General features: G+C 47.3%; 1 protein-coding gene across 3 annotated transcripts in view; it reads right to left on the bottom strand.

Annotated features, from left to right (window-relative positions):
* MCTP1 (multiple C2 and transmembrane domain containing 1) overlaps window positions 1–23,639 on the bottom strand; it is a 1,010,275-nt gene that overhangs the window by 534,332 nt on the left and 452,304 nt on the right. For all 3 annotated transcript variants that reach the window (XM_088444636.1, XM_088444637.1, XM_088444638.1), the window contains 2 exons: window positions 14,322–14,464; window positions 9,747–9,826 (listed from right to left, as the gene is read on the bottom strand). In XM_088444636.1, coding sequence (XP_088300762.1) covers window positions 9,747–9,826; window positions 14,322–14,464 — 223 coding nt within the window. The remainder of the gene's footprint in view (window positions 1–9,746; window positions 9,827–14,321; window positions 14,465–23,639) is intronic.

Genomic DNA, 23,639 nt, shown 5'->3' with positions numbered 1-23,639 from the left:
ATTCATGAAACCAAAAACACTTACCAAAAATAGACAAATATCCCAAAGTTCAAAAATGTCACTCGGTCACTGCCAAAATAACTGAAAAAAAATAATTAGAAACAAATGTAAACTATTTACTATTATTTTTTACGGTGTTTTTTTTAAATACTCAAAAATTCAAATAAAAAAAGCAGAAAAATCTAACAAAAAAACTAACGGAAAATAACGAAGAAAAAAAGCAAAAAGATCCAAATAAACCAGTCCTCCTCCTACACAACAATCGCCAACAATCCACTCCAACGCTAAACCTCCAACAATCAAAACATGCCACCTCGACTTGAGTCACACCAAGCCATAAATAGGCTTTATTTTCCCGCTCAAATTACGGACGGACAATAGGAGCGCACAAGGAATGATGCGGCCGAATAATGCTGACGCATGTATAAAACGTCACTGAAGGCCAAAATCGGTCTGCTACATTGACAAAAAAAAATGAGTACAGAGCAGCAAAGTACTAGCCAACAGGCACCATGTAAGTGTTTTTTTTTTTAATTAGAAAATGCGTATGTTTAACATTATATTTTAAAACATTTTACTAAAAATCTTTTTTAACATTTTAAAAAAAAGGTGTGGAGGATGCCATGGAAGAGGCTGCTGGCCCTAGTAGGCAAAACTAGCGCCAAAAAAAAAAGGCAGCCACAATTCACAAGGAAGGAGATGGAGGTTTTGGTGCAAAATGTGCAATGACAACCTGGCACAGGCACCAAGGAATATATGTGCAACCCAGAGATGGAAACTGTGGGACGACATAGCCAGTGGTGTCAATGGTGTGGGTGAGTTTGAACGTTCAACCCGGGAGGTCAAACGGCGGTACGTAAAAAATACATTTTAGTAAAAAGTGTTTACAGGTCAAAATACTGCAGGAATAATGCCAAATTTTAAACCAACAGATGGAGCGACTTCAAATATCGGCTTAAACAAAAAATGGCTGATAGGGCTAGGCATGCAAGGGGGTCCCACCCCTGTGTCACTTGAGCTCACAGATTTGGAGGAGCTGGCCCAGGGGTGTGTGCAGGATGAGGAGGTGTTTGGCGTGTCGAACATGGATACCGGCATGCCAGACTTTGCGGCTCCTCATGTTGCCCCCGGTAAATGTTGTAATGTTAACAACTCAGAAATGTGTTTTTGACAATATTTAGATTATAATTTTACTCTTTTCTCTTTTTTCTCACAGAGACACAGGCGGATGAGTCTGCTCCAGAGGTGAGCTTTGGCCGCAGAATTTCTTCTGGCTCTGCAGGGGAGGAAGCAGTAGATCCGGCTGGGGACCCTGTGGAAGACAGTCCAGGGCATTCCCCCTCGCAGGCAGTGGCCCTCCTCACTGCTCTCAATGGTAAAACGGATCAGCAGACCGAGATTCTGCTGAGGATGGACGCCAATCTGCTACGGGTGGCGGACGTCCTGGAGCAAAGTGCTGCGGCCAACGTGACCATTGCTAAGGCCCTTGCGGAAAATACTGGGGCCATCGTGCGAATAGCAAATGCCCTGGAGCAGCTCGTTCGCCAGCACATGTTGGAGCCGGCCTCCCTGCCGAAAAAACAGGACCCTCCCTCCACCTCTGGCACAACAACAGCCATCCCTCCAAATGTGCCTAGCCCTATGCCTAGTCCAGAGGCCACAACATCTGCCTCTGGCCAGGCCAGCCGAAGGACTTCCCGGACCCGTTCAGGCTCCCTCCAACCCCCGGCCAAACGGCCTAAAAGGCAATGACAGCACTGGCTAATTTCCCCACAATCCATCTCTGTGTTTGCCCCATATTCCTGCATAGCAAAAACCTCCCTCTCCTTTCTTGTGAATTGTTTTTATTTGTTTTATTTCTGTTCAAATGCCACTTATTTTGTGGGGGTGTGGGCAAAATGATTTCTAGATTTTGTCCCATGAAAAAAAATATGTTTACTTTAAAATAAACTTGAAACAAAAATAACAAAAAAATTCTTACACTTTGGAAACAAAATTGCAAAAATCTGTTGTTGATTTATTCACAAACTGGTTAAAAGGTAATCCCTCTAACAAACTTACAAACAGTACAACGGAAATAGAAACATTTCATATTTTGCCTAAAAAATAAGGGTTAAAATCAATTTATGAGTTTTAATTAACAATTATCCAAAACAAAAGGACGCTTGGTTTCTTGGTCCAAAAAACAAACAAAAAAACATGCGTACAATATTGTTTGTGTACAAAATAAACACTTACAAATATGTAAAAAGCACTCAAAAAACCCAAACATTTGTTAGCTAATTGATTGTATGCCCCAGAAATTAGCAGCTGAGTAGTTCACCTGCGTTAGTTTTTTAACTACTAAAAAAGGTCTATTTGCGAAACACCTTAGAAGCTGTTTAGCAATTAAAAGTTAATTGTTTTTGTTGCCTCACTTGATTAATCGCAACACCATCGATGAGTCCGGGGAAGTACGAGGAGACCATCGTCAATGCGGTAGAATATACCAGACCCCAAGCTGAGCGAGCAGTCTTAATGGAAATTGGATCACACAGTGACGTGGACAAAATAGCGTCCACATTGGACGTTCGCACAAGATAATACATGTACGCCCAAAAAACGCCTTGCCACGCCTGCGTTTTCTCATCTCCACCCCCGTTACCACCCATAAATGGAACATTCTGTCAATCAAATGACATAGGTCACTTCCTGTTCGCTGTGTATACGAGCGAACGAGAAATGACCGCAATGATCCGGCCGAACATGCGCAATGAGAACCGGACGCATGCGTGGTTTAAAACAATCGAATGCGTACGAGCGAACGACTGATAGCGTCCGGCTCTGAATGAGGTCCTGTGTACATACGTTCCGAACCATGAATAAGTCTCCATGGATATCTATTATCTGATCCAAAACAGAATATTTTACATTTCTATTAAATAGGATCGCCACCCCTCTGGACTTAGATCTATAAGACGCAGTGATGAATTCTCCAATCCATCTAGCTTTTAGTGTTCCCTGATCCCCCTGTGCCCAGTGCGTCTCTTGTAGTAGTATGATATCTGGGTGCAGGCGATGCAGGTGAGTCACTACCTTCCTACGTTTAATAGGGGTGTCGAGGTCGTCCACATTCCAGGACACCAAATTAAAGTGTGGAGGGATAGTTGGACCATCCCCTCTATTTAACTGATTAGACATGGATTAATATAAAAAAAAGAAACGCATCCTCACTGAAGCATTTGTCCAAAAGAGATTACCAAAAAGGGGAAAGAAAAATAGGAAGCCCCCCTCAGCGTTCCCTCCCGACAAGGTAAATTCTTGAAAAAAGACTGTAGCCACATTGAGAAATAGAAATGAATGACTAAGCACAAATATTGTTGCAATTACATTTAACAAGTAAACAAATAAATCTAAATCATGGTGTTACATTTTTTCTTTTTTTGAAGTACAATAGGGTGGGACAGAGCCACCAACTTCCTCTGAGGATCCCATCCTAAAGCATTAGGGATGCTCCGTACAAACAGAAAACAGTTTCACAAATGAAAAAAAAAAAAGGGCTCAGAGCAATATCAAGGTAAATACACGAAAATAGAACAAAATAACATAACACAGGTCGAAGTGCCAATAGGGCTAATATCAAACTTCATTGTCACCACAAATTTTTTTTTTTTTTTTTTTAATATCTTCCCCACTCTCACCCTTTATGAAAGCATATCCTGATCTAAAGTATATATCATATGTAACCAGATGTAAAGTAACATAACAGGAACAGATGGGAATTTAGGGGTTGAGACAAAACTAATATGTACTGTCATATGTGAATTTGTAGGGTCTCATCCATAGGGATTTTTAAACACCCTTTTAAAATTAGGATGTAATATCAAACAAATAAGTAGACAGTTTCAGTCATCCGGACGTGGAGGGGAATAAGAATGATTCCTAGATACATGATTCTTAGCCAGCTTAGGGTCAGTAAAGAATAGGGGCCGTTCATTTTCCATGATCCTCAACTTAGCTGGGTACATCAATGCAAATCTCCTGGTTTGTTCCACCAGCATTTTACATACATCGGAAAACTCTCACCTTTTCTGAGATACCACCACCAAAAAATCTTGAAAGATCAAAATTTTTACATTATCAACCATGAGGGATTATGTGGTTCGATAAGCCATGAGAAACTTTTCCTTCACCCTGAAATCTAAAAATTTGGCAATAACAGGCCAGGGTCTGGGGTCACGTCCCGAATGTTCCGGGCCTATTCTATGCGCCCGTTCCATTTGTGGAAGAGCTACCTCATCCGCAATACCCAAAGCCTGACGGATATGAGTGCAAAAGAAATCCATCAACTGAGGGTTTTTAACCGTTTCCGGTATCCCTATGAACCTTAAATTATTTATTCTATCCCTATTTTCTATATCATCTAGTTTAGTAGTTAAGGACTGTATCGTTTGTGATTGATGGTCTATAGTGGCTTGTAGCGCATGTACCGTATCCTCACAATCACTAGTACGTTGTTCTACTGTCACAATCCTAGCTGTGTTTCATCTATCTTAGTTAGGGATGCGTCCAATCGGGTATTGAGATCTTCAAATCTCTTATCTAGCAGAGGCATAAGCATATTAATGGTAACCCTAGCATTGTCCTCTGATGAAGGAATTGAGATGGGTTGTGAGTTACCCGCCACTTGATTCCCTGAATGGTCATCTACAGAGAATAATGGGGGAGATGGTGTGCCAGGTGGAGAGCAGTGCCAGGGGGAGAGCTGTGTCAGGGGGAGATAGTGTGCCAGGGTGAGAGCTGTGCCAGGGGGATATGGTGTGTCGGGGGAGAACTGTGCCAGGGGAGATGAAGTGCCAGGGAGAGATAGTGTCTCAGGATGAGAGCTGTGTCAGGGGGAATGGTGTGCAAGGGTAAGAGCTGTGCCAGGGCGAGATGGTGTGCCACGGGGAGATGGTGTGTGAGGGGGAGATGGTGTGTCGGGGGGAGAACTGTGCCAGGGGAGACTAAGTGCCAGGGAGAGCTAGTGTCTCAGGATGAGAGCTGTGTCAGGGAGAATGGTGTGACAGGGAAAGATGGTGTGTCAGGGGGGAATGGTGTGCCAGGGTGAGAGCTATGTCAGGGGAGCTGGTGTGTCGGGGGAGATGGTGTGTCAGGGGGAGAGCTTTGTGAGGGAAATGGTGTGACTGTCAGGGGGAGATGGTATGAATGTCATGGGGAGATGGTGTGACTGTCAGGGGGAGATGGTGTGTTGGGGCCCACAGGAGATGGTGTGTCAGGGAGAGAGCTGTGTGAGGGAGATGGAGTGTCAGGGGGAGAGCTGTGTGAGGGAGATGGTGTGTCAGGGGGAGAGCTGTGTGAGGAATAGGCTTCAGGCACGGTAGCTCGCTTCGCTCATCACAGATTTATATTCCCCCTCTATTTCCACGTGGATAGTAACGAACGATGTTGGACAGTAACTGAAGACATCAGGGCACATCTCCGCAAGGGTTATGGTGTCGGGGAGAGAGCTGTGTGGCATAATGTGTTATGGACATTACTGTGTGGCATTACTGTATTATAAGGGGCATTGTTGTATGGCATATATTTTTATAAGGGGCACTACTCTGTGTGGTATTTGGAGTACTATTGTACTGTGTGGCATGACGTGAATGGGATCTGTGTGGCATCAACTGAATGGGCTCTACTGTGTGGAGTAACGTGAAAAAGGGGCACCACTGTGTAACGTAACGTGACTAAGGGGCACTACTGTGCGGTGCAATGTGAATAAGGTGCATGACTGTGCGGTGAAATGTGACTAAGGGACACTACTGTGCGGTGCAATATGACTAATGGGCACTACTGTGTGGCATAATTTGAATTAGGGATACAATTGTGCGGTCACGACCCAGCAAAACCACACCGTTTTTTGTTTTTCGGCGCGCACTCTACCTGCTGTGGTTGTGGATGGTGACACCAATGCTCTTTATGTACATAGTGCATAAAATGTGTAGTTATGGCTCTGCTTTAGTGTGCACAGATGTATCATCCTCTGTGTTCAGCACCTCTGCCCTAAAAAATTCCTACAGTGAACGCTATCTAATTCTCTACAACTGCTAAGCTAGGGCTTAGTCAATTGGGAAAATGCCTTCTCCGCCAGCTTTACCTAACAGAACCAACCCAATACCAAATATCTGACTATGGCACATGTTTGAATCCCCTGCATGATTTCATCTGCTGTGTGTGTATTTTAATGTAGAGAATGATGTACACTTGTACTATGTTGTTCTAATAATTATTATATTTGTAAGAGCATAGACTATGAAGTGGGAGGAGTCAGGAATAGTAACGGGAGGAGTCTACATCTGGGGCCAGATGCTGACGCCTAGGTGAGCCTGTGTGCTTTAAATGCCAGGGCCTATTTTTAGTCCCAGTTCGGCCCTGGCTGTAGCAAATCTCTATAGTATAACAATCGAGCACTATGTTATACAATTATTACTCCATAAATTCTGCTATTGCATACTGAAAAGCAAAACTTTAAGATATCACAGTAATTAGGCCTGTATTACAGAAAAAAATATTAACCTTGCTCAGGAATTACATGTAAAAAACAGGCCATAAATTGTAAAGGACTTGTAATTAAAAAAAAAAACCACTAGATGGAGACAGAACTTCAAAAATATACCACAAGAAGGTCTTTACATTCTTCCGGTTGAAATATGTTAAATTCAATTAAGGAAATCACAGTTCTGCTGGTGAAGATATAAGGGGTAGATGCCCTATCTTTTCACCCTTCTTCTTCTAGTAAAAATTCACAGCAGTCCCGCAAATCGTCAGCCAAAGCTGGTTCAGATCCCTAACGTCCCCCGATGTAACCTTAGGCGTGAAGGTAATTATGGAGGGATTATCAGAGGATAAACAAAGAATACAGTGAGGGAGAATATGGAAACGGGGGGGTAATAGGGATATCAAGGGGGATAGGGATCACACACAAGGAGGGTAGGTACCAAGTATCAGGGAAAGTAAAGGGATTAAAAGAATATTAGTAAGAGAAGAAAGACAAAACAATGTTAGTGCCTTCGTCCCCTCCTCCAGGCACCACTCTCCCCTCGGGATCTTCAATTATCCCAGGTAGAGGGCATCGAGGGATCAGAGACAATCAGGACCCGTGAAACAGTGTTCCTCTCAGCACTGGGAAAGCTGGGGGTCAGCAAAGATACCGCGTTTCACCCTTTAAACAGGGGGTACACCACCAGGTACAACTGCAGCCACTTCAGAGGAGTATACCCAGGGGAGGAATGGAGGTTAACCGCACCGACCAAGCGTGCCTCTTCACTCCAGCAGCCACCTCGGAGATGCCTGAAAGACAGCTCAGCAGACACCACAAGCTTCTCAGCCACGGCAGGAGGATGACACCGGGGACATCAGACATCCAGCAGAATCAGTGCAGCAACTCTCTCCCCGTCACTGGAGCACTCATAGATCTCCGGTACAGTCGAGGCCACGAGGTCTGCACCCTCCATGCAGGAGGGAAAGGCAGTATCCGGCCGCTGTTATCCCCGCAGAGGAAGACAGAAGATCCAGCCCATCTCCACACTCCCGATCGTGGGCTTCTCACAGCAAGGAGGTGTCGATGGAAGGAGCGTCAGCCAGGCAAGCAGCGAGTCTCATTCAGCAGTGCTCTCCGCAGCAGACGAAGCGGCACCTCCGACAGCCCGGACCCAAGCACTATGAAGGTAAGTCCCACCGTGACCGCGAGGGAGCAGCAATTTATGGATTGGGAAAGGTGAGAACAGCTGGCAGCAGGTCTCACGTGTGTCCCAACGGCCGGGACCAAACTCCTGCAACAAGACCCCGACACCACGGAGGTATTTCCGATAGGAAGGCTCCCTTTCCTCCTCAGGCGTGCTTTTCCATAAGAAAAGGGTTCTCAGTGGGTAAGAGCATGGGAGGGTCAGCCACCAGAAGTAAATCAACCCCACCGGTAGCCTCCACTCCCCACGCCAAGATTGTGCGCCAGTAATTTGGCGGTCATACAGGCCAGAAATTCACGTGGCCGGGCTCCGGTGGAAATGAAAAGCCCGCAGAGGCAATATATATTTCAATCTGGTCACCCACACTCAGACAGTAGGGTAAACTAGATGTGGGGATCCCCCGAGATCACAAAATCACAGATTATGAGGGATTTTGTTAGCCATCTGCAGGAGTCAAACTAAAAGGCGGCCATGCTGGATGCCCCGCCCACCGGAAGTCCTCTTTAGGGGTGTTTAATTAAAAAATGTATAAACTTCCAGCCTAAACTTTAATCCTCAACCAGGATGGCAAATAGTACGTCCTTTAAACAGTACTTAGACCAAGGTAACTGGCTGCTCCTATCACAATATATATTTATTTTTAGGTCAAATAATGAATGACCTATCCAGTCAGATGTTTCCCTGCAACATTGTACAGCTCACAGGTCTGGTAGTATACAGTATATATATATATATTAAACACACACACATATATTTCTTGCCATAGTGTTTATTGCGTATAGGGCTTTCTTTACAACTGAGAATTTATTTTACTCCATGGGGTAAATTTACTGGAGGTCGTCCACAGCAACACTGGCAGAGTCGGGTTATTGCAGACCAGGCTCCGGTGTGAATGGCGCCGACTCGGGAATATCCTCAGTCGGTGCCACAGTACAAAAGGGGTAAGTTCCGGGTCTGATCCAAATTGGAACCCTGTTCCAACCCCCTGGTCAGACCCGGAACTTTGGTATAAAAGAGGTATTACAATAACATAAAACAATGAAAAGAATACGTACAGTATATACCGCTGAGTCAGGGAGAAGTGTATTCCTGCTGACAGACCTGGGCCTCTATAGTATAGCTGGCAGAGCCATAGACAGCCTGCCTGGGCCCCATTACTATGGGGGGCGTGGTCTAATTGCTGAAGGCTTTGCCACGCCCCCTTAGAAAAAATATAATGAGAAACTCTATTTGCAGCGCGATGGGGAGAGGTGCACTGTGAGCCCCTTAGCCTGGCGCAAATTCGGGGGGTGGGAGCATGATAAGTGTCATCCCCTGGTAGCTGAGGCGGTACATGCACTGCACCACCCCGGCACTCAGGGCCAGAGTTAGAGGTAAAAAGAAATCCTGCTGCTATTGTGAGAGAATATGCAAATGTCGCAGATGTTGGGATTCGTATTGAGACGTCCTCCCGCCACATCAAACTTCTGAGCAACCCTATGGTAATGTCCATCTGAAGTAAGACGCCGGGGCCAGTGAAGCTGTACACAAGGACGTAGTCGCTGGCTGCATCACGCCCACAAAACAGTTACATCTGCGTTTCAGTTGCCAGTTCCCCCCATTACCTCCCACAAATGGTCCCTGACTGTCAACCCTTAAGGCGGCTGGCTTGGCATTTTGTGTAGGCTTCAATATTGAGGGGGGGTGGGGAGGGGAGGAAAGGCAAGGGAAGGGAAGAAGGAAGGATGAATCTTTGTGTTCCAGGGGGAGATTTAGAAGTTGCTCATAGCGACCAATCAGCTTCTAACTGTCAGTACATTGGGGTCTATGTACTAAGCCTCGGAGAGAAATAAAGTGGATGGAGATAAAGTACCAACCAATCAGCTCCTAACTGTCACTTTACCGGCTGTATTTGAAAGCTGACAGGAGCCGACTGGTTGGTACTTTATCAACCTTCTACTTTATCTCTCTCCAAGGTCCCCCCCCAACCCACATAACCTGAGGAATATGAATGTGATCATTAAAACTTGAAAATAAATACCGTAGTTTGTATACCTTTGTAGCACTAGTGTTGTAAGATCGAGAAATGCTGAACCAATAAAGTCATCTTGTAGCCCAAAATCATAATCAAACACCTGGAATACAAACAAATGACAACATATATTAAATTATTGACTACAAATATGACGTAATGATGATGATTCATTCATTCAACATATTTTTTGTTCAAACTTGTAATCAATCTGTTGAATTGTTACTTAAAGTACTGCAAATGTATGAAAAATATGGTATGCTGGCTTTTTAGCTCACATGTTTCAATGTAAAGATCTGACTGTTTATCCTACGGGATAAGCTTTAGAGCACATCCCCAACAGCATCTTCAACAAGCTTTGTATGAGATGCTGCAAGGATGGAGGACCTATCATCTTCACACACTAATATTACAAGTGCTTCCATACAGCAAAGTCTGTTTCCTTGATTAATTTAAGCAATCATGGTGGAGCAGGCAGGCACCCTAAAGAGCACTTAGTGCTCCAGATTTGGGGCTACATCTGATCGTCTGTCCTTTGGCACTAGTCACCCTGTATATCTTATCCAGATAAACTCACTGGTGCAAAATCAAAATGATGTGAGGTACGCTCAGTCATGTGTAAGTGCTGGGTTCTCTTTTAAGGCACTTTCATTTTAGAAAATATCCTTGGCATAATTATGCTTAAATCAGGCATAGAATAAAAACATGCACAGCTCATTTGTTTAGAATACTTGACATCATTTTTTTTGACAGGAAGATGTAATAATGGCAATAATGACAACATTAATAATACATCATTTAAAGCATTTTTATTTTCCTATAGTGATGAATTCTGCCACAGGTCCTATAATGATTATAGGCATTCGCTGTATTACTCTCACAGATACACCAGGTGGCGTGGTTGTACAGTCACTGGACCTACTAGCTTTGTGACCTGGGTACCATTTAAAAATAAACAAATGGGGGAGAGAGCCTGGCGCTGAACGGTATCGTTAATTATATCGTTCAGCGGGTGTGCTCAATGCCATGAACGACATTGAGCACAGCCTGCCGGGGACACACTAGACGAAATCGCTCAGGGAGCATATCGTCTATTGTGTACGCTCCTTTAGGGAATACTTGGAGATTAGTAAGTAGTACCACCTTTAGCAGTGTGAAACCAATCATAGGACCTCATTCAGTGTCGGTTGTAAGCGGCCGCTCGGTCGTATGCATCCGATGTTTCCAAACCACGCATGCGCACGGTTAGTTGTACGCATGTGCGCACGAGACCTTGCGATCCAAAATGCTGTCAATCGTACGGCTTACGAGCAGGAAATGGCTTCCGAGAGTTGATTGACATGAAAGGCCGTTTGTGGGTGTTGACGGGGGTGGTGGTCTAAAAACGCAGGCGTTCCTCACGTTTTCAGGGCGTTTCAGGAGCGTGCATAAATTTCCTGCTACGACCGACATAGAAGGCCGGAAGTAGTAAAACGTCACTCTGCGAGCAGGTTAGAGGGCTGGCTAATCGTCCAGCTTGAGTTTTGGTATGTGCTCTCTCAAGCCCCAGAGTACAATCGATACTATCGAATGTGACTGATGTTATGTTTGATGTTTCTATTTTCTGCCACACAATGCAAGCAGCTAATAATCGTTTGTTGTTGCTAATAACACTGCTAATTGACTTGTAATTGATTCAGTTGCGTTAGCATTAGCGAATAATAAGAATAAATAAATTTCATGGGGATGGCTTATTCTATGCAGTTTTTTGTTCATTTTTGGTGTAATTAGCACACAACACAACGGCCGCAACCATCAGAAGAAAATTAACATACAGCGACTGACAACGACTGACAACCATTGACTCGATCACTAACTGCTATCACTCGCTAGCTAGAGGAGGTGCTTTGTTCATGTATGGGCGTCACTTTGGTTGCGATCGCCCAGCCGTGCGTTTGTTTGTTTTTTCTGATTCTCGATCGTTAGGCGTACGACCAAGCGGCCGCTTACGACCGACTCTGAATGAGGTCCATAGTCTTAACAGACAATGAACAATCGTCTATGCATAGTGCCTTATTTTGGAGAGTGGCAGCAGATGCAGCAGCCGATCCTATAGATCGGGTGTAAGCACCTTGGCTATGGCTGTGTATGAGCATGTGTGCCCTCACTAGGACATGTAGTATGAAGCTATAAGAGATATATAGTGAGGCTATATGATGGAATGTGGCATATAAAGTACTGTAGAGATTATTTCTATTCGGTAAGGTTCGGATCTGAAAACGGCATCTTATTGGCTATCTGACTTTTACGTGTTTTGGATAGCCAATAAGATAAGTCGAACATGCACTGATTTGGTGAAAAGAACCAAATAGAACCAAACCGCTCCATCTCTAATATAAAGGAACACTTGAGTCTGATGTCACCATACTTCCACTTTCGTCATTCTATGGACATTGAATATTTTTGGTTTTCCTGAATGTAAAAGACAGTATATATATTTTTCTGCAAATCAGGGATCAAGGTTTGGCTATTGAGCACTGGCACACAACCTTTCTATATGTTATTTTTGGTAGTGTGCATGGTAAGTAGAAATTTTTTGCTGTAATAAATTCACATTTATTGTAATACCATGGATGTCAGGTATATATTTTTAATATATTATTCATGCCACACTAAAAAATTGTTATAACTGTATTTTTTGATTATTATGTTGCCACTTGTACTATTCGTATTATCCAACATTGTCACTAGATGGCGACATTACTCAATTGTTGGGCTGTGCTTTAACATAATCAAGAATACACTCAGCATTCCGTTATTCTGTAAAATGTGTTATGAAAACAAATTATAGCAGAGATGACCATAGTGTCGGACTTTCGCGATATACCAAGTAGGGACATTTGTACGCGCTGTAGAGACGCATCCGAAACAGGGTGTGGGGACTATCCTGCCAATATCGGAACAGTTGGGACGTATGCTTTTAAGGGCTCTGAGCCAATTTTAACATAATTAAAGGGTGTTAAGTAGCTGGATAATGGGGATGTAGTCGGTGCGAAATCCCGACAGGTTGAGATCCCGGCACCAGTATCCCGACCGTCGGCATCCCGAAGGTAAGTATCGGGGTGTTAGGAAGGAGGTTAGGGTTAGGGGTTAGGCTCTAGGGGGAGGGTTAGGCACAGGAGAGGGAGGGATAGGATTAGGGTGTGGGGAGGGGAAGGTTAGGTTTAGGCACTAGGGGGGAGGTTAGGGTTAGGGGTTAGGCACTAGGGGAAGGGTTAGGCACAGCGGAGGGAGGAATAGGATTAGAGTGCGGGGAGGGGGAGGTTAGGTTTAGGCACTAGGGGGGAGGTTAGGTTTAGGGTACGGGGAGGGGGACATTAGTCTTAGGCAACAAGGGGGGGGTAGGTTAGGGTTAGGTACCGGGGAGGGAGGGTTAGGGCAGGGGATAGGAATACACTTACCATGCGTTCCTATGGGGGTTGGCATCCTGACAGCCGGGATTTCATACCCAACCTGGATAATGTACAGTACTAAACACCCCCAGGCACTCCTATAATTTGTAGCAATATTAAAGGCACACCACTCTCCTAGATACAAGGCACACTGTGCTATGACCAACACAGCTTCTGTACCCAAACCACAGTAACAGAATATAGCTGCAGTATAGATGTATTTATGCAGCTGCTGCTCATATAAGCCACCAGAACCAGCAGGTAACACTCTGCGTCTGCTCTCTATCAGTGTTACCAGCTAATGTATGAATCAAATTTATATTTTATTTTTTTTTGGGGGGGGGGGTGTCACTTATAATTACTAATGACAACTATGAGCCTATCATGCACAACTGCTCACACAAGATGCCATGTTTAGACTGAGAAACTGCCCCTGCCATAGGGCTGGCGCAAGCTCCGATGGTGCATCTAAAAACGCACCGAGACATATTTTCACAGGTGCAACATGTGGCAAGTGGGCGTTTCAGCATTGAAGAGATTGTCTGCAGCATTAGCATAAAGGCGCAGACGCTACTGCGGAAAATCACGCTGCTGTGTCTGCGTGCGACTCTGAATCGTGCCCTGGAAGTCATGTGAAATGCATTTTTAATAGGACTGAAAAAAAAGACACACAAAAGCCCATTAATGTGTCTTAGACATAACATCACAGTAGAATACAGTACCCGAACGTTTCCAATATTCCTGCGCACCTTTATGGGCTGAGAGGGATAGTTGTTAATGTTGGAGGTCAAAAAGTGCTGCAGTTCAGAGAGTCCCAATGGCACGTCATAGACATTGCCCGCGGCTAAATACACCGCAATAAGTCACATGTCACAGCTGTCGGCAATGTAATTTGAAGTGTATTCATTATACTATCAGTGCCCTTAATGACAGAGTTACTCCTCTCTGATTAGTAACTACATTTGGCAAGTTAATAGACACCAATCAATGACCGGGACTGAGAAGTGCTAGCTCTTGTGCAGGGTAAAGAGAAGGAATTCAGGAAATATTACAAAGATACATACAGTACTGTAACCATGATTAGAGACCTCTCCCCATGATTTGTGACCTGTAATTATATATTCTGTTCTATTGCCATATTAGACAGTGGAAAAATTAAGTTCTCACCTTAACATATAAAGGTTCTTTGAGACTGTCAATGAGTAGGGAAGATTTTTCTTCCCAAACAGGATTAAGGTTCTTGTGTATTGTCCTGCTTCTAAAAACTTCTTTTCCTCCAATCTTAAACTTGACATAAGGATCGCTTGTCCCTTAAAAAGAAACACAACAAATTACAGAAGTGGTCAATATACAATATACATTAGAGCCATTATTTAAAGAATACAAATGTATTAAATAACAAAGCACTTAGGGAGAGATGTATTAAGCTCTGGAATGTGATAAACTACCAGCCAATCAGTGCTGTGTTTGAAAAATGAGTTAGGAGCTGATTGGTTGGTACTTTATCACTCTCCAATTTATCTCCTTCTAGAGCTTAATACATCTGCCTCTCTATCATTTACTTGTTTGTTCTCTCTTGTACTTGTTATACATATTGGGCCTGATTCTGAGTCACAGACAAGTTCAAAAGCTGCTGCATCCAGTGATTTTTAGCAAACTGGCCACATGTCGTGGGGCTGCAGATACATCATTACCTACAGTATGAGCGATGCGGACTCATATGCATCTCAGTCCTTTCCCTGCGATCACTGAATGGGTGGTACTGAGTGACAACTGTGTGCATAGGCCGCGTATTGTCTGAGTTACTACCTAGTCTGAGTTGTGCAAATGCAAAGTGCACCCAGCATTGGTCATGTGTAAGGGCCTTTGATAGTGATGACAGAGGCTCTCACAGCCAAAGGGCTGGGGACATTGCGATCGCGCAGTTATATACAACGCAGAATATGGGAGTATAGTCACAATAAAATTCTGTTCGCTGTAGGTGTGACCATGTTACATGTGACTTAGAAGCAGGGACACCACCTTTATGCTAAGAGTGAGGTAAAAGAGAAGAATCCAAGACCCCACAGATGAGAGGCCAGCAGATAGCATAACTGTAAGCGATAAAGCATTTCCCAATTTACCATTAATTGCCAACAAAACCTGGTAGGCAGTAAAATCACATAAACACTGGTGATGAGCTGACGGCTGCAAGACACATTACATAACTTCTATTATGTAACAGTTGTTTCCTTTAATAATGATTACACAACTCGACTGTCAAGGAAATGTGTTTTCTCCTGTTAGAGAGGAGGCTCAGAGATACACGCTATTGCCGCAACCACTGCGTCATTTACACTAGTTCCGCAGCCCATGGGATTCCTACTGAGACGCCCACTGGCTGCAGCGCTTACCTGCCGCTGTGCATATTAAGACGCGCCATCGGAGACTGCCCCAGTCCTGTGGCAGTAGCAATCTCTCCATCTCAACATGGCTGCCAGGGTCAGTGCAACTGCGTCTTTGGCCACGACACACCCACGTCTGGCTAGCCACATTTCTGTTACCTTCCAGGAACACCCACTAAACTTGTCTCTCTCTCCATCCAAATTCGTTCTACAACTTTTGGCGGTAAGCATTGGGGCGCATGCGCAGTGTGATGCACAGACCGAAAACACTGGCCGCTAGCATGCCGCATCCACATAGTGAGCACCCCTGAGTCAGGCCCTGAGTAAGGTACAAAACAGAGACATACAGAAGTGCCCTCCTTTAGCTGTGCTCACATTCTGGCCAGCACCACTGTGTGTCATGTGACGGAGGGACTGGTAAGTGCTTGTGCCATGCTGTCACCTGTCTGGCTAGCAGAAGTCATAGCACAGCTGCTGGGTGGCCTATGTAACACTGTAATTTCATACATTATCTTACTGGCAATATTGGGTTCTTATCACACCCTAATCTTTTTGTCATACCATTAACCCATTGGGTGGCTGTCAGCACTGTTAGTGCCTTGTGTAATAAGAAAATAGATAAATCATTGATAAAACAGACAGTGTAGCTCTATCCCCCAAAACAGCACCAGTATTAATAGCCTGGGATGATGACTGTGCAAACTAAAAATCTTGTCATTTACCTCAGGTACCAACAGACCAATGGCATCAGGAAGAGCCCCAGTGCTACTCAGTCTCTGGGACAGGGGGAGGAGAATGGCTGCATCCTTCCTAGTCAGCCAGTGGCACGGTGCTGGCCAGCATGGGACTGGTTTTGGGTATTGTTCAAATGGTCGACAATGAAAAGGTAGACAGTCATTTGGTCGACACCAGTAGGACGATATGACAAAATGACGATACAGGGCCAAAAGGATGACATGGGAATGGTCGACACAGAAATGGTCAACAATTTTTTGTTTTTCTATCTCTAATCCTCACTCTAACCCTAAACTTTACCCTCCCCTTAGCACCTTGCCCTAACTGTCCCCCTTGGTGCCTAAACCTAACCGCCCAGTAAGTGCCTAAACCTAACTGTCCCTTCCGTAGCCTAACCCTAACCCACCAGTAAGTGCCTAACCCTAAAAAACACGTGTCGACCATTTCCTTGTCGACCTTTTGAACCTGTCGATCTTCTGTACTGTCAACCTTTTATCATATCGACCTTCTTTCATGTCAACCATCTGGTGTCAACCAAATTATTGTCAACCTTTTCATTGTCGACCTTTCAACAGGAACCCATTGTATTAAATGTAGCAATTTGGAGCCATGCTGGTAGCATCCCTGCTAAAGTGCAAACAGGCCCAGGCTGCCTAGCACTGGAGCTGCTTAAGGTGTGATGCAAGTTATCTTTATTGTCACAGTATGTGCTGCAGATTATGTACTGTACATATAGATGTACATACAGTAGATTACATCATAAATGTCATTGTTTGAGTAGTCAGACCTGAGTCAGAACCCATGGACAGGGCTGACGAGATATATAGGAATTGAGATGGCTAGATTAGATATCTACTCATAGGTAGGACTCTTATGCTGGATGTAGTTAATTTACATGCGCCCGTGATGCCGGCCGTCGGAATCCCGACGTCGGAATCCTGACCCGGGACTAAAGATAAGCGTCGAAATCCCGAAGCATATCTTTAGCATGTCAACGAAATCCCCAATGAAGGTAAGCAGGGCCATGTAAGCTGTTAGCCCGGGGGGGTGAGGGGCTGGGGAGGGTTCGTTTTAGGGGCCACATTGGGATATTAGGGTTAGGCACCCTCTGGGGGGAGGTTAGGGTTAGGCACTCCCCCAAGAGGGTTAGGTTTAGGGTGCGGGAAGGGGGGGTTAGGCACCCCCGGGGGGAGGTTAGGGTTAGGCACCACTGGGGAGAGATTAGGGTTAGGCACCACTGAGGGAGGGTTAGGATGAGAGAGGTAGAGTTAGCATACTGACCCATCTTGTCGGCATCTTCATCCTTTGGGCTTCTGGCGTCGGGATATGAACCCGCAGCTATTCAGCCACCTGGACTTCATACCCATTCCCTTATGGCATGTAGCCTAGTGTCATCAAAAGGTCAGAGATTACTGGAAGGCTCTCAGCCTGCTCCTGGAACCAACTGAGTGGTAATCAACCCCAGTCCTGATCTCAGGACCATGGGGCTGGAACCAGTCTTTCAGAGCTCAGGAGCAAAACAGAAATAAATACATATAAACAACAGCCCCAGAGACAGGTTTGGAGCGGAGATGGACAGCAGAACTCACTGAGTAGCAATACAGTGTGAACAGTTCACTGAACCCACAATGAGCAGGCAAGTTGTAATCAGAGGACTTTCTTGAATCACTATAACAGCAGACTGAATACATTATAAAAAGCATTATAACAGTCAATGGTAAAATCAGTATACGTCAGACTACTACACAGGGTAGAACCAGAATGTGCGAAGCAGGCTGAACCGGACTGGATAGGAATGAAGGACACAGGCTGAAACTATGGAGGCTAAACTGGACTGGAACTGGAGCTTGAACCGGAATGGAACAGGAGGAGAATAACAGCTTGACCAGACTGGGACCGGAGCTTGAACCGGACTGGAACTGGAGGAAAAGCGGCAGCTTGAACACATGCTGAAGGGGTGTAGAGTGGATACCAGCAATAGCGATATGCTGCAGAGTGGATGAGACAGACTCAGAAGCAGCACAGAGGAAATAGATTACAGAGGTCCAGCTGACAGGAGAACAGCGTCAGGCAGCAGATTGGAGACAGAAGATGCACACTGGTGAGTAAGCACACAGAGGAGTAACGTTCCACATTGATCCCTCAGCCTGCTAATGGCAGGTGCAGCATTAAATAGAGTGCTCTTGCTTGAGGATAGGAGGACGCAATCATGTGAGTGCAACAGACAAGTAGAGACTGGATTCTGGCGATCAGCTGATCACAATCAACATGGCTGCGCCCCCTTAGGGATGCAGTGACATCACCCTGGAACATGATGGCCCACCTTGATGAAGCACCGCCGGACTGGCTATTAATGACCAAGTCTTGGTTTTGTGACAATAAACTGTACATACTGTAGCTCATAATGGCAGCCAATCATTATTTTATGATAATTATCCTAATGACCACATATGCTACTCATAGATGCTATATTTTCACTTATATACTTCAGTTTGGAGAATTAAAATGATAAACAGCAAATTTACTTTCATAATTAAGAGTAGCTCGGTGGTTGAACTCACTAATAATGTTGTAATCAGGATGCGATAGATAGCAGTGTTCTCCCCACGCTTTATTTGTCGGGTGGTCCGCCCAGTAAAAATCCCCCACCGCCCGGCAGTTGAGCTGCACTGAGAACTAGCGGCGGTGCATTGCATCGGGGCCCGCACCCTCCGCTAGTGTCCCCAGGGCCCCACAAGTGTAGGGCAGACCGCAGTGAATAGCGGTCTGCCCTACACAGAAACAAACACACAGCCGCCAGCGGCAGCTGTGTGTTTGTCATAGCAGCGCAGCCAGCCAATGAGAGTCATACAGACTCTGATTGGCTGCTGCGGCTCCCACTCATGAGCTCCCATTCCAGTTCCCCCCACAGCGGTTGATGGGAGAGACGTCATGACATCTCTCCCATAGTGCAAAGCGGGCCGGGAACAGCGGCCAGCAGCGGTCGTAGGCTGGAGCGGGGATCAGGTAAGTTGTCTATTTCTACTTCAGGGTCCATAGGGTATCCACAGGATACCTTGGGGTATAGGTGTGACGTCAGTCGCAGGGCACCAAAGAGTTAAGCTTTCAGCCTCCCAGGATGCACTAGGTCCCCCTCCTATACCCCGCCCCCGGGCCAAGGCACCTCAGTTTAGTTTGGTGCCCGGCCGGAGTCGGGTGCACCTGTTGGAGTGGGGGCTAGAAGAGCCCCTGAAGCTTTTTCTTCATGCAGCTGTGGCTGCACATCTGGATGAACAGCATGGACAGTCAGTCCTGACGTCCATGCTGTCTTCCCTACACCCCGCCGGTACCAGAACGCCGGTACTGATCCGGGGATGCTGGTGGGCGTCTGGGGTCACAGCTAGCGGTGACCCCAGATGCTCCGGACCATGGCCGGATTCAAGGGGGACAGAGGTAAGCAGCGGGGTCCCGCGGTGGGTCCCCGCTGATCACATGGTCCTAAGTCCCCAGGCAGGGGGCTCCCTGGGGACTGGCTGCAGCGTGGAGCCAGGCGACCAACCTGCGCTTCCACTACCCCCTGGGACAGCGGACCGCAGCAGAGCGGTAGCGCTGCGGCGTCCCAGGGGTTAAATGCATGCCAGGGGAGCGCGCCTTCCCTGTCTCACAGCCGGCGCCTCCCCCGCTGCACACAGCCCTCTCTGCACTGTGCTGACTGGTCCTGTGTCAGCGCTCCTCCCCCAGGCCAGCTTCTCTCTGCTCCTCGGCGGCCATCTTCTCTGCAACGCATGGTGAACGCTGCTGGAAGTCTGGAAGGAAGCATCGTGGTCTGGGTCCCCCCGCATACCTCTCCTCCGCTGTGGCTCAGGTCTGTGTATGCAGCGCTGTGTCCTACCAGGCCCTGTGTCTGTGTAGTTGAGTGATCAGCGCTGTTAGTGCAGGAATTGTTATTTCTCTGCATTGTATGTGACTGTGCTAGCGCTGCCTGTAACTTTTCTTCTCTAAACTGTCAGCTTTATTACTGTCCCTGTTCTTTCTGCTAAAGCCCTTGCGGTGCGGTGCTGCAGGGTGGTCTCTCGCCTATTTAATACTTAATTGGTGAGAGAGGTCACATACGTGGTGCCATCATGTCTGAAAGTGATTTTCCCCTCCGGCTACAGTGTACCACGTGCAAAGTACCGTTAGCGGAGGGGGAGGGTAGCGCGGAGGGCCTTTGCCGGCAGTGTTTGTCCATGGCGCGGCCTATTACGGTTACAGCACCGGTACAGGAGCCGCCCTGGGCTTGTTTCGCTCAGGCGTTAACAGCTTTAGTGGGCCAGTTAGCTCCGCAGCCCGCGTTTACTCCAATGGGTTTGTCCCAGCAGTCTGTGGTGTCGTCACCCATGCAGGGGTTCCCACGACAATTGGTGGTACCCCACAGTCTCCCTATTTCCCCGCTCCCGGGTTCTCAGGAGCCAGCGTGGGTTAACTCCCTGACGAGTTCTGTACAGCACTTGTCGGATGTGTTGCAAGGGGAGTCTGTGATGCGGCCTCATAAAAGGCCGGTGGCGTCTCTGTCCGCTCCTTATGAGGATGACGAAGGGACGTCTGATGATGGGGAGATTCTGGATCCTTACGATCAGGAACCTTTCCATACTAAGGACGCTGATGCTAAGTCCAAAGTATATATTCCTGGACTTATTCGGGCGGTCCGCACAGCCTTGGTGATTGAGGACGAAGTTCCCCCAGCGGCTAAATCTAAGTATGCCTTTTTCAAAGATGTGAAGGGCGATGCCACAGTCTTTCCTCTTTCGGGTCAGTTGGTGGACCATTTAGAGAAGGCGTGGAAACAACCTGGCAAAAGATACCAGCCGCAGAGACGCCTGGCGGTGGCTTATCCGTTCGCGGATAATTATTTTGCTAAGTGTGAATCCCCTCCACAGGTGGATTCTCACGTGACCCGTCTTGTCCGTAGTGCCACATTGCCGATGCCATCCATGTCCTCCCTTAAGGATGCTACGGACCGCAAGGTAGAAATCTGCCTGAAGTCCGCTTATTCCCTTGCAGGGGGGGCAGCACGGCCGGCTATGGCCATTTGCTGGGTTGCCAGAGCGATGGAGCGCTGGGCGGATTCATTAGAGGCTTCTTTTGAATCCGACTGTCCGGCCGAACAGGCGGAGTTGATTGGCAATCTCCGTGATTCGGCCACCTACATCAACGAGGCGGCTCTAGACATTAGTACTCTGGTGTCTAGAATTTCTTCAGCAGCGGTAGCTGCTCGTCGCACCTTGTGGCTGCGATCCTGGAAGGCGGACGCAGATCCAAGAAAGGTCTGGAAGCGTTGCCGTTTACCGGAGAAGTTCTCTTCGGTCCGGATCTGGATAAGATTGTGGCCACGCTGGCGGCAGCCAAATCTGCTTGTCTCCCGTCGGCCGCTGCTCCTTCTGGTTCTGGACCATCGTCCTTTCGGTCATCTAGGGCCCAGGGCAGGCCCAAACCACAGTCGTTTCCTCGACAGGCTGGCCCTAAGAAATCGGTCAAGCCCCGGAAACAGGCATGGAGTACCAGACGTCCGGCCCCCAAGCCAGATGACAAGCCTGCGGCCTGACGGTCCGGGTCTCCCCTTGGGGGATCCCAGGGTGGGAGGCCGCCTGCTGCAGTTCTCCCGGTGTTGGTCGTTCACTACGACAGACACTTGGGTTCTGGAGGTGGTCTCTCACGGGTACGCCCTCTCCTTCCGGCACAGACCCCCGGCTCGATTCTTCACCACGGGTCTACCATCAGACCGGAACAAGGCTACGGAGCTGCGGAAGGTATTGCACACTATGCTCCAGGCTGGAGTTATAGTGCCTGTTCCATTCTCCCAGAGGGGCCAGGGTTTCTATTCAAATCTATTTTTGGTACAGAAACCCAATGGGTCATATCGTCCGATTCTCAACCTCAAAGCACTCAACAAGTCTTTGCGGGTCCCGAAGTTTCGGATGGAGACCCTACGGTCCATCATTCTGGCGCTGGAACCTGGGGACTACATGGTGTCATTGGACATACAGGACGCTATGGCGGTCATGGCGGCTTCTCTGCGGCTGCAAGGAGTCCGCATGTTGCCGTACTTGGACGACCTGTTATTGGTGGCAGGATCTCCAGAGCTCCTGTTACACCACTTGGACCTGACCATTGCACTGCTGCAACGGCACGGCTGGCTAATCAACTGGCAGAAGTCCACTCTAATCCCGTCTCGGAGGATTCTGCATCTTGGAGCCTTATTGGACTCGGGACAGCAAAGGATCTTCGTGACGGAGGACAAGATCTCTGCTTTACAGTCAAGGGTGCGCAGTTGTCTGCACAGCCGCCGGGTGTCCTTACACTCGGCGATGAGGTTACTGGGCTCCATGGTGTCGGTGTTCGACATGGTGGAATACGCCCAGTTTCACTCCAGACCTCTGCAGCACCTGATCCTGTCCAAGTGGAACGGGCTGCCTCAGTCTCTGAAGTTCCAGACGATTGTGCTCACCCCGGAGGTTCGCCTGTCCCTTGCGTGGTGGTTAAAGACGACCCACCTCAACAAGGGACGTCCGTTCTGGGTTCCAAATTGGGTCCTGTTGACAACGGACGCCAGTCTTCGGGGCTGGGGAGCAGTTTCGGGTCCACACTTGTTCCAGGGCAGGTGGACACCGACAGTAGCGGAGCTTCCAATAAATATCTTGGAACTCCGTGCGGTCTTCAATGCTCTCCTGCAGGCACAGCGGTTTCTCCAGGGTCACCCGGTGCAGGTCCAGTCGGACAATGCTACCACCGTGGCCTACATAAACAGGCAAGGAGGAACTCGCAGTCGGGCGGCTCTCGTAGAGGTCTCTCGGATCCTGGTTTGGGCGGAGCGCAATCTTCCGGCCATATCAGCGGTCTTCATCCCGGGAGTGCTAAATTGGGAGGCGGACTTTCTAAGTCGCCAGGACGTTCATCCAGGGGAATGGTCCCTGCACCCGGACGTTTTTCAACTACTGGTGGACAGGTGGGGTCTTCCAGAAATCGACCTCATGGCGTCCCGGCACAACAACAAGTTGCCGGTGTACGGGTCTCGCACAAGAGACGAAGGGGCGTCTCTGGTGGATGCTCTGTCCGTCCGGTGGACGTTCAGGTTCGCATACCTGTTCCCTCCGGTCTCCCTTCTTCCACGGGTAATCCGGAAATTCAAACAGGAAGGAGGGACGCTCCTGTTGATAGCTCCCGCGTGGCCCAGACGGCACTGGTTCTCAGACCTTCAGGGTCTGTCCGTGGACAGTCCTCTGCGGTTGCCGCTACGACCGGACCTTCTGTCTCAGGGTCCTTGTCTTCACCCGGACCTGACTCGGCTGTCTTTGGCGGCGTGGCTGTTGAGACGGCCATGCTGAGGTCCTGGGGGTTTTCCAGCTCT

This window comes from Taudactylus pleione, unplaced genomic scaffold (assembly GCF_031769625.1).
Source record: "Taudactylus pleione unplaced genomic scaffold, aTauple2 ptg000370l, whole genome shotgun sequence".
NCBI classification, from domain to species: Eukaryota; Metazoa; Chordata; class Amphibia; order Anura; family Myobatrachidae; genus Taudactylus; species Taudactylus pleione.
Note: the sequence above shows the minus strand (reverse complement) of the source record. Positions and strands in the feature narration are given on the sequence as shown.